The sequence below is a fragment of the Folsomia candida genome, unplaced genomic scaffold (assembly GCF_002217175.1).
Source record: "Folsomia candida strain VU population unplaced genomic scaffold, ASM221717v1 Fcan01_Sc018, whole genome shotgun sequence".
Taxonomy (NCBI): domain Eukaryota; kingdom Metazoa; phylum Arthropoda; class Collembola; order Entomobryomorpha; family Isotomidae; genus Folsomia; species Folsomia candida.
In genome coordinates this window covers 3406625-3422202 of record NW_019091210.1, presented here as the reverse complement: position 1 = coordinate 3422202, position 15578 = coordinate 3406625, and the positions used below count along the sequence as shown (strand labels likewise).

Genomic DNA, 15578 nt, shown 5'->3' with positions numbered 1-15578 from the left:
TTTCTCCTAAAATTTTGGAATTTTCCCTATACCGACCAATGTTTAAGTGGATTTTTCGTGTTTTTCGTCAAAAACTCGAATATTGGAAACTGGTGCAAAATTTTAATTGGTTGCTATCTGGTATAATTAGATATGAAATCAAAATCGTACCGAAGGGAAATAAAATTCCCTTAAAATTCCTTCCCTTAATTCCCTTAATTCCCCTAAAATTCCCTAAAATTCCCTAAAATTAAATAAAATTCAAGTAGCTGTGTCACTTGAATTTTATTTAAAAATTAGTAGTCCGAAAGAGGTTAGCTCCGTAAATTTCCCATCTTATGCATATGTGTGTACATGCATGTGAATTTTGAAATTTAACTGTCGAGATGAATAAAATAAAATTTAAAATAATAGAAATAATTTGAGAAATGTGCCCTTCTTTGATTTTCAGAGCATTTAAGCATAAAAATTAAGTATGAGTCCAAATATATTTAGTGTATAAAGGAGAAACTAGAAAGCCAAGCTCCGTAATGATACTCAATACTATTTCATACATACATACATATGTATGTAGATCGCATTTTTGTACGAAATGCAGCCAAACCACCATTCTCAAAATTTAAAATTTATGGTAGAATTTTTCACCATATATTTAAAGAAACTAAAAAAAAAATTGCAGTTTTTCAGGAAGTAGTAATTGTTTGTGGTGTCAATGCATTGGGTTTGAAATTTGATAATACGGATATATGTATAAGTATATATGTAGATCGTTAGCATGCAAACAACGACTTACTTGAGTATTAGTTTAGTTAAAACTCAACCTCATGGTCAGATTCGGCTGCAGTACGTGGATATATTACTAAAATATTTATTTAGTCTGATTTATGCTCAGACGTATGTACATATGTATGTATGTATGTAGCTGTGTCACTTGAATTTTACTCCGCTCAACGTACAATATTACGAATATATTAATATTACAGATATTAATAAGTAGAAGGTTATTTCCGGAGAGTTTCCTAGCTCTAGATTCTATAAATTATATAACACTCATGCTCAACTTTAAATAATTCAATGGAATAACACGAACGTACAAGTCAATATCACGCGCTAAAGCTATCCTAGAACTCCAACGTTACATAAAAATCATGCAACCTGGACTAACATTTAGTACAAGTTATTTGTTCCGTAGATTAACATGAAGTTTTTAAAATTTCTGTTGCTAACACCGCCTTAGAAGGAGTACATATTTCTAGACGTGTAAGCTTTTGGTATATTAGGATGCTACATGACTTTGGATACCATGGGGATCCTTAACTTAGCCCATTACATAAACTTATTTTCAGGATGTGTAGTAAACATTCTTAACTACGAAAATATCAACATCCCATCCTCCATATCAGTTCCCTTTTGTACGACAAGATTCAAAGTTGTACCACTTTGCAACTTCATGTCAAGTGATCCTCATAGATTTGCATTTTTTGGGTATCAAATTATTCAACTAGACCCAAATAGCAACTCCACTTTCCCCACTTGTCTCCAATCATTTAAACCAAATTATGAAATACCTCTTCGCAAAAATCTTGGTCAACCTAGGAGCTGGAAATGTTTGACGCGTTTCTACATCTTCCCTCCTGCCAAACCTGGCGTGGGTGTAATGCCATCGGATTTATATGAAGAGTATTTTCCTTCGGAGAGACGTTACCGCAGGACAGGGTACCACATCTTGGTACAGCATTATGGAAGAGATTTAAGGACTTGGAGTACCGAAATGAGAACACCTTTAGGTGGAAATTCTGCCCTTAAGATGCTCCTTATCCTGGTGGAGAACAATTTAGTAGAAAAGTTCCAGTTTTGTTGTAAATATTGTCACGATTGCTTTCAAGTTTGTTACGATATTAATAATGATACCGTAAAAGACATGGGAATACATGAAGTAGCTCATTCGTTTAACCGGATTAGTGATAAGTCACCCTGGTGCATTCTGGGCTCTCGGAAAGCAATAAAGTATAACAATATTGATATTAGGTTCTCAGAAATATCCAAAAATGATGTAACAATTGATGGCATTTTGCTGAATTTGCTTTTGGGAGGTAACGCCTCCCTACAATTTCATAGGTGGGCTTGTTCCGCATTTGTGCAACCTACCCCACGAACTCCCCCAGGTAACGTGACCCTGTTACAAAACCTGTGTTCCTTCAATCGTCCCAATATTCATCCAACAATCGATATCAAAGCTGACCTCAATATCGAAATCGTGACAGGCTCCCGTCCTTACGGATTTCTCACTTGTTCCAAACCACGATCCGCACAAACTTCATTGGAAACTTTGGTCCACGTGTTCCCTCTCACGTTGTGGATTTGCATCTTATTAACATCAATATTCCTGGGTTTATTCGCTCTGCTAACGACAAAATCAAACGTGTCGCGATTTGACATAGTGACCACCGGATACATTTTCCTCGAGCAGGCCTCCCTCATAGCGGGAAATGGAAAGGGAGAAACGCACATGTACTTCGTGTGTGGTCCATGGATTTTAATGTCCGTCATTCTAACAAATCTTATTCGAGGGGATAACGTGCAAAATACAATTTCGCCTATTCGCATCATTTCAGGTTTATGACCGAACAAGCACATGTCGAAGTTTTTTTAAACCAAACCGTCTATGGGGCCAGTGGGTGTGGCACCTAAAAGTCATATGCACATCGCTTTTGAACACTTTATTGATCTGGTTTTTATTTTTTAGACAACAATCCTGGATAGATTTTCCTTGTTTTGTTTAAAAAATGAACTGCATGAGTTGAATTTTTAGTTTCATAGCGAATTCGTTATTGAATCAGATTTGTTAGAAGTAAAAAGGTTGTATCCGCTAGCGGCTAACTTCACAAGCTCAAGTAATCAAGGTCCCTGATTTTTATAAATTTCGGGTTTCTAGTTGTCCAAAATTTATAGCAATAGATAAATATGTGCTAATAATGTAACATCATAAAGTAACGCATTTTAATTTTCTAATTTGGCATTAAATTAGAGAAATACAATTTTTATATTTTCAACGTTAATATGTTTAAATTATAGAATTAATTTTCTAAAATTTGAATTTTAGAAATGGATAACTACATCTTTTTTCATATGTACACATACATATATGTATGTTGAGATTTGTAAATAAGTGAAGAGCGACTGCTGCAGCACTCGAAAAACCGAGTGCACTAGGTTTTTCGAGTGCTCGATTGCAGAGGCACCAAGCTTTGCAGAGTACTCGAACTCGGCTTGAACTCGAAATGTAGAACTCGTTGCATCACTAATTAAAATGGTGATAAAATTCATTGTCGGCTTTCACAAAGGAAGAAATACGACGCAGAACTGTAAGTAAATAGTAAATATTTGTGAAACAATTGGTTGGAAACAATACGAAAATAAAATAGCTTTTTCAGTTTGGCTTCATGTCGGACCTGAACTGATTATGGTAATAAAATCACAAACAGATTCGCCGATCTGAACCAGGCACCTACAAAAACGGAAATAATGTCAATTTTACGTCAAAATATTTAATCAGTAGTTCAATAAAATTGACGATATGCGATAGACGCAAACAATTTTTTACTAGGGTCGGAAAAATGCTCTATTTTTGAAGGTATGTACGATTTATTTTTGTGTCCATGCATTTTTTGTGTCCATCTATTTTGATACTATTCATACAAAAGTATACACTTAATTCACTCGCATGATTTTAGGGTGACTCAATGTTTTGTACTTTTCGTTGCTGGGATGAACCCAAAATTTCCTAGTTTGTGACTCATCTTCTCGTTGCAATTTTACTTACCATTTCACCTAGTACGCACTTGACTAGATTATTTTGAAAATCTACACCCTTAAAAACATATTTTTGATTAACATGATTTTCAAAAAACTACGAAACTTGACAGAATCTTATACCGCCTTATATTTATTGCCCATCCTTTGGAAAGCGTGGGCCATCCTGCAATTTTTGTATCGTGGTTTGATTTCATTTTTTCGCTACAAGATACTTATCGCGATGATGATAAATCTCGTCGTGTGGAAACGAGGACGCAAATTATCTACACGGGACTACTCCTGAACACGATGTTTCTTCTTTACGTGCTTTTTAATTTTGGAAAAGTCGTTCGAATGTACTTTTTCTCTAATGGTATGAACTATTTTACATGATAATATCCATTTTTAATCAGATGTTTCCGTAACTATCGTCGGACGAAATTAGCTAGTGTTTTTTAACCCGGTAAATTGTACAAATTTTCCAAAAATATTTTTTTTACAAATTTTGACAATTCACGCAGTCATTGGTAACTTGTAAAATCTGTAAGTTTTGTAAAATTATTTTACAAACTATTACAAAATGAAAGGATTTGAGCATGCAAGTCTTCAAAAATATGTAAATTGATTTAGGAGTTTTTGTAAAATTTTGTAAAAGTTCGTAAATAAGTTTCCAGATTTTACAATGTTAGGCCTGCGTGAATTGCCGGAAAATTAAGTCGTCCTGTGTATGAAACTCTAGAATAAATTGTAACCGAATTTTTTTTTGTAAATTTGCGGAGTTTACTGGGTTACAAATGTCGGAGTGGGGGGCTGTACATAAAGCCTTAAGGCATCATATGCTCTCCACCAAAATTCTGATATGTCGAAAATATTAGTGCGACTGGAGGAAAGCAAGCGTATGTAAAAATTCTGGGAATATTCGTAGCGAGCACATGCTTTATGCACGGTGCCTGAATCATTTCTTTCTTTAGTTGAATTAAATTTAGCATGCACGAATTTGGTATTTTTTAGATGATGCTCAACACCATCAGAATGGAAGGGCTCCAATGATTTTGAGGATAAATGGAGTTGACGTCGCCGTGATTCACGCCATGCGTCCGATGAGACGGGGATGAGTTTATTGCAGGATGATGAATTTGGTGTGGAAATATATGTACTTAATTACATATTTATTATGTACGTAATTACGAGTTTACATGTCCGCATACTTTTCTTTTCGGTATATTTACTGATACATGTCAAATACGTACGTACATACATATTTTTGAAAGTTTTTAAAAGAACGAAATATATATTTATCAACATACTGTACAATTTGGTACATCACAAGAAAGTATTTCCGAACTCGTAATTAATATTTCCATTATTAGAGAATAAATTCACTTTTAAATATCTCGATCAATAAGTAATTAGAATACGTATGTATATACATATGTAAAATGTGTAAGTACACTAAAAATAAATTGAATTTGTTTCATTACATTCGAGTAAGGTTATGGCTTTGTTCGGTTTCCTTTAGTGTGGTTTTCTGCATTTTATACATAAGCAGGAAATTATGTACCTATACGCATATCTGTATATATGCATCGCCGATCTGACAAGGAGAAAAAAAACAGTACTAACAGTCTGGTTCAAGTGCCGGGGAATTGGAACTTAGTACCTGGGAAACGTTACCCAAAAGTTCCGATCCCCTGGACTTTTTAGTTATGCAAGTTACAGGGAAACGGAACCCACTTGTCGCAGGATTTAGCGGGCTTCGATTCCCCGGTACCCTATTAGACAAAAGTTACGATTCCCTGGAACCCACGATTTTTCTTTAATTTTTCATAAATTGAATAAATTCCCAAGAAAAAATTTTATTGTCTCAAATTAACAGTCAACCAATGAAGAATATTGGATAAAAAAATTAGAATTTTTTATAGTGGCGAAGTTTTCTAAAATCGCAAATATCTGACAAATTTGAGGAGCGGCAAGTCCAAAAAGGTACGGGGAATCGTCACCCAACAATTATTTTCAGAGAAAAATGCAATTATTTTTGGAGAAAAATAATTGTAACATAATAATAACGCAATAATTGTAACAAAAACTATAAAATAATTGTATTTTTCCCTGAAAATAATTATTGGGTGACGATTCCCCGTACCTTTTTGGACTTGCCGCTCCTCAAATTTGTCAGATATTTGCGATTTTAGAAAACTTCGCCACTATAAAAAATTCTAATTTTTTTATCCAATATTCTTCATTGGTTGACTGTTAATTTGAGACAATAAAATTTTTTCTTGGGAATTTATTCAATTTATGAAAAATTAAAGAAAAATCGTGGGTTCCAGGGAATCGTAACTTTTGTCTAATAGGGTACCGGGGAATCGAAGCTCGCTAAATCCTGCGACAAGTGGGTTCCGTTTCCCTGTAACTTGCATAACTAAAATGTCTAGGGGATCGGAACTTTTAGGTGACGTTTCCCGGGTACTAAGTTCCAATTCCCCGGCACTTGAACCAGACTGACTAATAAAAAATAAATCATGTAAATCTTGCATTAAAATTTTTAACCAGTAGTATAAACCTAACGATTGACGATAGCACATTTTTTCTACCTGTGTCGGACAATGTTGAAAAATTTAATATTGATGTATTGGTGCATGTACATACATAAATACATTTGTATTTGGATCATTTAAATGCATTCAATTACTTAGATTATTAATTACTTGTTAGATTTATTTATGAACATCTGTCTTTAGTCGTTAAAACTAGCGATATTTATTCCAAATAATTGGCGATTGCATTTTCAAAATATAAACGAATAATTAGTGCTGTTCGAGAGTTCAAGCTTTGAGCCGAATCAGGCGAAACAAACCTCGATTAATAATCGAGCGACCCAAGCTTCTGGATAAATAAGCCGACATTGATAATTCCACCTCCACCCAAATCCACTTCCATTTCAACATTGTTGTTCCTAGATTTTATTGCATTTGAGAAAAACTCGAACTGGCTTGGCTCAGCTCGTTTAAGTGCGAGCCGAGTCGAGCCAACAGTCTAACTCGGCTACAAATAATTTAGCTAGGGTCGTTTTCTACACAGATAAATCGATCCAGACGAAAGCTAGCTTGGCTCACGAACAGCACTACACAGAATGAAGATTTTGGCTAATTTTGTGTGCTAGAATGAAATTAACGGTTCCATGGGAAATTGCATAAAACACTTTTGCATAACACCCTTATGGCATAAAATTTATTGCATAACTATGCAAAATGGCATTACCATATGTAAAGGCATACGATAGGCATACGATACGATATGTAAAGGTATTCTTACGTATTCTTACGTATTATACGTATTCTGGCATACGATATGTAAAGGTGTTATGCAAAAAAATTATGCAATTTCTCCGCACAAGGAAATTAACCATTCGAGTGGAATAACTTTTATTATTTTGCGTTATGACTCACTAATTTATGCAATCCTTTTGATACATTCCGCACTTTATGCGATATCAAAATTTGATTGCAGAGATAAATATAGGTATATGTATGTAAGTAGGATCACACTATAATAAAAACAAGATCGTAAAGAAACGACGCAAATACGGGTCATAAAACTTTGCCAATTTATACAAAGATAATTAAATAAATGGATGCAATTTAAATAACTCTAATTTATGATATGAACATACGTATTATTGGTGCAAGTGCCAAGAAAGCAAATATAACTTTGCATTTTATTTGCATCGTTTAAGAATTTTTCCACTTGGTTCGGTTACTGCTGCTGAAGATGGATGGTGACGTTTGACAACCGAGTAGTTGCAGATATTCTCAGGTTTGTTTTTACTATGCTCTCCATTTTTCATAGAGATGTAGCCCACAGACATTTTTGAATCACCACCTCCTGGTTTTGGAACCTCAAACGTGACTTTAATGTTAATTATGTCTGGACGATTTTCATAATTCTCCCGGATCTTGTTTTGTGGCAACTACTCAAAATAATATTCCATTTTTACTTTTGAACCAGGATTCATTTCTAAAAAATCGGCTATGTCTTTTTCTCTCGATCCCCACGCAGTATTTATGCTTTTGTCTTGTGCAAAAAAATTATCGGGCTGGTCATTAAGTTCATTGTTTTGTTTTAATAGAGATGCAGGCTTAATATGGCCACGATCATCCTTCGGCGCCATATTAGGTTTCAGATACTTAGTAACCTTATCAGAAATTGCGGATCCACGATTTCTTCTTTTTTTCGTTATATCCCTAACTTGTACGTCGGCACTCGTAGCCTCAAATGCAACATAATCTAATCGTCCTCGAGTTTTTCTTACAGCAAGTAGTCCCGCTGGTGGGGTCGAACCATAAGAAGATTCTGTCCTTAAGAATTTAGAATATATTTCGTCACACGAGATTTTTCCTGACGGTTTCTCCTGTGGTGGTTTGTTACTCTTGTTCAGCACTTCAAATTTGAGTGAAAACATCAATTAGTTCTTACGTACATTTATGTATGTAGCGGTTAAGAAGCAAAGTTACTTAAAACTTTTGCCAATTTTTACCTTCTTGATTTTTCGGATTTTTCACCGGATTTTTCACAGGTTTATTACTTTCAATTTCTTTGCAATTTTCTTTAGAAGTTATAATGCAAAGTTTCAGTTTAGCAAATTTCTTTTTTAATTTCTTCATTCCGAGAAAAGATGATGGTTCTTCTCTAGACTCTTCTCTAGTCCTCTGATTTTTGATGCGACGTGGACCAATTTTTTTAAAGTTTGGCGCAACTTCAGCAGCAATTACTCCAATATCATCAGAACATGCATCTTGTACCTTACCTTGGTTTTTCATTATCGCTTTGGTTGTGCGAATACTATTTCTCCGACGAAATCTAGAAAACAAGTCAATGAATTAAATCCTTATTGGTACCCAAGTTATTGGAAATATATGCTCTATGTACATTTTGTTTCTTCGAAAACCTTGTCCATTTTCGAATAATATGATTTGCATTAGCAAAATCAACCACAAGCATGTTAAATTCATTTTTACTGGATATAACTAATCTCAGAAAGAAATTTAATTACATATTTTTTTCAACTTGTAAGGATTCCTCTGATTATAAGACTGGCCAGCCGATTATTTGTGAAATTAGTTACATACCATTGTAAATATTTATCAGAGTGATAATAAGGAATAATAAATTTTTACCAAAAATCAAATTACTTTATTGCTGCAATGTTTAATGTTTGTAATGTTCATTTTCGGCCCTCTATGTATTTACGGCCGGCCGTTTTGTCGGATTACCTTGGAGAATACTGCATACATTTTGCCTGTTGATTTTGTAAGAACAAGGGTAAACGATAAGTTGACTAATTGTAAGTTGGTAAGTAGCAATAGAATCTTTCTGTTCTTTCTTTATCCATACCATAATTTACCGGAATTTATTCATTAATCGGAATGTTAGTGGTTACGTTGTTCCAATTGATGTTTTTTGTGTCGGTATAAATTCCATTCTAATAAAATTGTGTCATTATGTATGAAACTTTAATTGTTGTAATACGTGTTAAATGTTATTAAATTAATATACAACATCTGTATTAACAATAAACCGTTACAACGAATCTAACCAAGGGGTGAAAGTAGTGTGTTATCCTTCAAACTGAACACCATATTGTGTTTGCCCTTTCAAAATCTGTTAAATTGACATGTCTGATGTGCTTTCAAAAAGTCTGACATGCGTACCAAATTTAACTGTTGATGGCCTTTCTGTGACCTCTTGTGACCTTAGAGGTCAAAATGGAGGTCCCCATTGAACTCGGGGTTAAATTTCAGATCAAATTGATATATGAACGTATATATATATAATTTGGCCTTTGAATGACATTTCATGACCTTTGGACCTTGATGGGTGCGACATACAGTGTCCATCTTCGAACTCGTCCTGTCCATTGACGTTAGGAGTTTATGTTCATAATCTTAAGTCTCTATATCTTTCTGTGCAAAAGTTACTGGAGCTACAGACACATAGACAGACAGACAGACAACGATCTTATAAAGGGCTTTCACCCCTTAATAAACCTATATTTTGACACATTCCTCATTTGACGCCGTATTAAAGTTAATTGAACAAAGATAACTAAAATTTCATTTTATACAAATCAAGGTAGTTAAGAAATGACGCAAGTGAGATTTGTGAAGCGGTGTCACTTCAAATGAAATATATTTGCATTCTGATTCAATTCAGATATCATTATGAAGTATATGGGTATCAATAATAATTTAGACATTGTTGGTATTATGTATCTGTCATGAAAGAATATAAGGGTTTATAAAGAGTTTATATTTATATTTATTCATTCGCTGTGAGAAATGCAAGATTATATGTAAATACACAGTACTCGCTAAATTGGTCTTACAGGGAATGCTCGATTTCGTATGTGCTTAAGCATGTACATACATACTTTTGGATCCATGCATTTATGTATGTTTGTATGCAAAAAAGTATACTTGCACTCATAATTCACGTGCGTAATTTTTTGTGACTCAATGTTTTGTACTTTTCGTTGCTGGGATGAACCCAAAATTTCTTAGTTTGTGACTCATCTTTGAACCTTGTCCTTGCAATTTTATGTACAATTTCACTTACGCACTTGATTAATTATCTTTAACCACTTCGCCCCTATAACGACTATGTGGCGTATTTGACCTTTACACCGAATATGACCATGTGGAGTAAGTTCCCTTGGCTCCGGAATACGACGATGTGTCGTATTCACCCTTGACAACGGATACGACTATGTGGCGTATTGCCCGTTCACACCGGCCTACGACTATGTGTCGTATTCGAAAAAAATTAGGTCATTGCCCTTCCAAGTCCAGGAAAGTATAGTTTTGAGACAATAACCCTTTTTTGGACGGAAGATGAATTGCCTCTTCGGAATCAATGTTATAAATGATGGTAGAAACAATTTATAGCCAGGTGGCTATTTCTAGCCAACACGCCCAGTTTTGAAAATTCCTATTTCAACAGCGCTATCAGATAAGATTAGAGAAATTGTTTTTCTCCGATTTGGAACGCACCAACGGGCGTTTTTGGCGGAAAACTAAACGTTCGATGAATTGTATGAAATTATATTATAGGACGAAATACGTCAAAATTAATTATTACGCATCTGGAGCTGGTGAAATCTCTTTAGGCGGGAAAATTAAGCGACTGCCTGGAATTAATAGCATTTAATTTTCCCGCTTAAGATTGAGTTCTATTCACCAAATGCGTTAAAGTCTGGCTTAGAAAAGTTGGTGCTATAATTATTCATTCCCGCTGTTGTCAATTTAAACTAATTTTAAGAACTTTTGGTTTTCCCGCCCAAAGTGTGCGTAAATTTTATGCAACCTAGATGTACAAGAAACAATTTTTACACATTTTAGTGTAACCACTAAATTAATTATAGCCTATGTAAATAATTGAAAGCAAGAATTGCGAAGTTTAATTTTCCCGCCCAAATCGGCTTTTGGGGCGGTTGAGACGCGATAATCGATTTTTTGCGAATTTACGTACTATTATGTAAGTATTACTCAATGTTTGTATCACTTTCCATGCAATTACAATCACTTTTAAAATTCGGCGTGTTGGCTATTTTCGGCTATAAACATTAGTGGTCGAAAAAATGCACAAATGCAAATTACAACTCAAAATCCGTTCCCCAATGGTTATTCGTATCAACTTTCATAAAAAACTGTCCAGAATAATTCCGTTGGGAACACCATTTTTCAATTCATTTCCTAGTAATTAACGTTATGCAGTAGGTGAAAATTCCGGGGTCAAGGGAAGAAAAAATTCCACGTTGCTAGGGGTGAAAGGTATGAAAATATGCGTCTCTCAGGGGTGAAGTGGTTAAACTCATTACATTTCAAAACATACATGCAATATTTATGGCGTCCATTCGTGAAACTATCATGATTTTCAAAAAACTTCAAAACTTAACAAAATGTTGCACAGTGGTATTGTTATTGCCAATATTTCGCATAGTGTGGGCGAATTGCGGATAAATGCACCCGCTCATTTGCACCCGCTCAGTAGCACCCCAGCCAATTTGCACCCCAGGCCATTTTGCACCCCTTAAAAACTAGAACAAACAGAATAGTTGCTGGATGAATTAATGAGTTGTTAAAAACTAGAACAAAGAAGGTTCTTAATACATGCGACCCAGGGTTTCGACTATCTTAGTCCATGTGTACAATTACACAGGCTGGATACATCCAGTCATCAGCGATAGATCGTACCCCGTTTTGGGTCATAGTGCAGCAGTCAAACTATACAGCCCAATAACGTGTCGTCAAAATCAAAGAAAAAGAAATATTTGAAAGTAATACTTTCGAATGTCAAGCACTCTAACGAAAGTTGTAGAAAATTTGTACAAGATTGTGTAAAATTTTATTAAATTGAAAAATATAAAATTTTTCAGGGGTGCTACTGAGCGGGTGCGATTGAGTGGGTGCAAATTGGCTGGGGTGCAAAATGTGCCGGGGTGCGAATGAGCGGGTGCGATTGAGCGGGCCATCCTGCAGTTTTTGTGTGGTGTTTTGATGTCCTTTTTTTGCTACAAGATGACTTTGGCGATGATGGTAAATCTCGTCGTGACGAAGGTGTCTGTCCGCTTGACGGATTGTGTGGAAACGAGAACGATTATTATATGCACTGGATTGACGCTGAATACGATGCTTCTTTTGGCACAGAACCTTGTCTGTTTAAGTATTTCATTATTATTTGTGTGTGAATACGCAATTCCTATTCTACGCCAACTTCTACTGTGAATATTTGGTAACATATAATTTGATGCAGAAACTTGGTCAGGATATTATAAACAATGGGTAACAAAAACTGGTTTCCCAGCTTCGTCTGAAATTACTTATGGAGATCTTCACACATAATCAGTACTTTTGTTTACAATTAAAGTTTAATTCCTTTAAGTACATATGTATGTACGTAAATACACCAATTCATATTCGTATGTACAGCTGGAAAAATTTACAGTATACACGTGTCCAAAATATCGCAATTATGTGAAGATAGATATTTCAGAAACACAGATTCTGGAAGCGTTAGGAAATATAGCGTAACTTTGTGCCACTAGTATTTTGCCTTTGGGGATTTCAATCCTGTAAATTTTTAAAATAGTGTTAACCAAGAATGTGCGATTTTTAGCTCAGTTTTACAAAATGTACAGATTCATTCACTTGTTTTGGACGCCGTAAAGTGTGAAAAATCTGTGAAATTACATATGCCTAAATAGTATCAAGTTTCCTGTGACAAAGAGACGCCTGTGTGAAACACTCATTCGACTGATGGTGAGTTATCTCAATGTCTATGTAAATATGTATATATGTAATATCTCATCTGTCTTATTTGTGCAGAATTTGTATAAATACTTCAGTAATTTTAGCACGGAATTTTAGTAAAAATACAAAATTTGGAAGAACTGTATTTATCATTAGAATTTTGACTTTATGATGACAAGAATTTAAAGTTAAATTAAATATTATTAAATTACAGCGAAAACTACATATATCCAAAATTAAATAAATATGTCTAAAACCGAAACCATACATATTCTAATATTACGTATTATATAAATATGCAAATAAATTAAATTATTGCATTATTCCTTAAATTATATACTAACTTTGTATCATTGCAGAATATAAAAGCCACGCCACGCCATGAAAGAAACCAGCCTAATGACAAACCGTACCACTTTGGAGGACAAACCCCTCATCCTCCTAGAAGACTACCCACCCTTAGAATGGACATTATCCAGAACCGTGAAGTCCACGATTTTCGGATTGATCATAATTCTCACAATTTTAGGAAACTTACTCGCCTTATGGGTATTTTTCCGGTATCGGAAACAATTGAGGTCACCGACCCACTACTTTTTAGCGAACTTAGCCCTGGCCGACTTATTCGTCGGGGTGTTCTCACTCCCTTATCTGGCAGTATTTAGCGTCACGCTGAGATGGTATTTCGGCCGAGAATGGTGTTATTACTGGACTTTGGGACATTATTGGTTTTGTTCGAGTTCCATCCTTTCAACGTTAGGAGTTTGTATCGAGAGATTCGTGGGAGTGAGGAACCCTCTAAAACATTTGAGTGTCATGAATAAGAGAACCATTTTCAAAATGATGGCGGGAATATGGATCCTGGCGGGAATGTTGAGTGTAGGTCCGTTCCTGATTTGGCTAGAAAGACCAACAAATGACGCGTTGAGGTGTATAATTAATTTGACGAAGGGACACGTGATTGTGGCGTCGGTGGGAATTTTTCATATTCCGGCGGGAATTATGGTCGTGCTGTACTATTTGATTTACAGGTATGTAAATTCATAAATAAGTATGCTTTACGATTAAAAATTGAATTTCAATTTTTAAAACTCACATTTTGTAATTTTTTTAAATATAATTTTGACGCCTTATTATTTCCTAAATTTTTAGGGCTGCCACCGCCCCGCTAAAAACCATCGGAGAGAGTACCGCAAGTAATCAAAACACTGGCGCCCAACGCAGCAAACAAGTCCGTCTCGCGAAAAAATTGTCATTTTTGGTCGGATTTTTAATAATTTCGTACCTTCCGATGTTCACAATGTTGCTAATTCTCGGCTTCGATAGGAACTTTATCCCCCTCGAAGTTTACCTTCTCGCCGCTTGGCTGCGATATTTCAACAGTTGTGCGAACCCAATCGTGTACATTTTCTCGGCTCCCGGCTACAAGAAGGCGTTCAAAGCAATGTTCTACTCCGACCAAAATCCACCACGTGATGGGACAAATTCTTCCGTGTATTTTTCGAGTAATCAGAATATAAGGACGACTGAGGACAAATGACCGGTGGGAAAGTTATGGAACGCATATCCTGTAATGCAAATAAGTAAAAAGTGACAAGATGTGATGAGATAAGCTGTAAAGTAATTTATGGATGACACGCAGTACAAAAAAAATCTGGAAAAATACTTAAACTTTTTGAAACGTGTCTTAATTTTTTTGCGGATTTATGCCTACCAAATTTTCCAGAGATCTACATATGTACATAATCTTATTTTACCTATGTCCATACTTACGACCTGGTCTTTCGAAAAGCTAAATAAATATGTACATACATATATGTGTGTAATTGACATTAAATAAATTATAATATTCTTTTACAATCTTTGAAAATTAGAATAAAAATTAAGGTCGTTTTAAACATATATGCAATTTTACTTAAATGTGTCTGTATGCCTCTGGGCAGAATTCTAATATTGAATTTGTTGAATTATTTCTTAAATCAATGTTGAATTAATATTTCCAAAGTTCATATTTATTTATTTGTTTTTTATAAGTTCTTAGTATGTAGTAATGCATTTCGAGCGTTAAAAGTTACTCGCTCAGCCATGCTTCTTCGGATTAGTATTTAGTACTCATACTCATACGAGCATTTGTCTAAATCGGCATACCACCAACAATCGGTGGGAGTGTCGCGACGTCCTTGTGGTCGCCGCGGAAGATGACGACGCTTAAATCGAGGGTGATCCTCCTTCACGGCGGATTCGTCAGTTTGCTTGGCCTCAACACCAATTATGTCTGAAATGAGGGAATTTTCTTGAAATTGTGAATCATAAATGGTTCCAAATATCTAAGAAATTTAAGGAGTCGCACATCATGACAATACACTCTAAAAAATCCAGTATTAAAATAATACCCAGTGGTACTCATGTATGACTCTATCAAAGTGATATCGATTAGTACGGCTTAGTAAGTAATAGCTCGGTTGCTCGGTATAAAAGTTCTACCTTATCCGTGGC

The 15578-nt window shown here is 35.1% G+C and overlaps 2 protein-coding genes across 3 annotated transcripts; one reads left to right on the top strand and one right to left on the bottom strand.

The window, feature by feature from the left end:
• Positions 1-7175: 7175 nt before the first annotated feature.
• Positions 7176-8885, bottom strand: LOC118438088. Its single transcript, XM_035857844.1, has 3 exons — positions 8704-8885; positions 8312-8634; positions 7176-8214 (listed from the first exon to the last, which is right to left on the bottom strand). Exons 1-3 carry the CDS (start codon positions 8784-8786, stop codon positions 7745-7747), a joined length of 876 nt encoding a protein of 291 aa, XP_035713737.1. The 5' UTR covers positions 8787-8885; the 3' UTR covers positions 7176-7744.
• Positions 7454-14997, top strand: LOC110857363 (alpha-1A adrenergic receptor). 2 transcript variants are annotated; one of them, XM_035857843.1, is made up of 3 exons: positions 7454-7590; positions 13442-14113; positions 14235-14997. In XM_035857843.1, exons 2-3 carry the CDS (start codon positions 13464-13466, stop codon positions 14620-14622), a joined length of 1038 nt encoding a protein of 345 aa, XP_035713736.1. In that variant the 5' UTR covers positions 7454-7590; positions 13442-13463; the 3' UTR covers positions 14623-14997. The 2 variants fall into 2 exon arrangements, with proteins under 2 accessions (XP_035713736.1, XP_021961657.2); XM_022105965.2 differs by lacking the exon at positions 7454-7590 and adding an exon at positions 12295-13091 and having other exon boundaries at positions 14235-14996.
• Positions 14998-15578: the final 581 nt, after the last annotated feature.

Bases quoted from the DNA above. Each gene is read 5' to 3' on its own strand.
- LOC110857363 (XM_035857843.1), top strand. From the start codon at position 13,464: ATGAAAGAAACCAGCCTAATGACAAACCGTACCACTTTGGAGGACAAA. The intron at 14,114-14,234 runs GTATGTAAATTC...CTAAATTTTTAG, and splicing joins CTGTACTATTTGATTTACAG to GGCTGCCACCGCCCCGCTAA.
- LOC118438088 (XM_035857844.1), bottom strand. From the start codon at position 8,786: ATGAATTTAACATGCTTGTGGTTGATTTTGCTAATGCAAATCATATTA. The intron at 8,635-8,703 runs GTACATAGAGCA...CTTGTTTTCTAG, and splicing joins GGTTTTCGAAGAAACAAAAT to ATTTCGTCGGAGAAATAGTA. The intron at 8,215-8,311 runs GTAAAAATTGGC...TCAAATTTGAAG, and splicing joins AAATCCGAAAAATCAAGAAG to TGCTGAACAAGAGTAACAAA.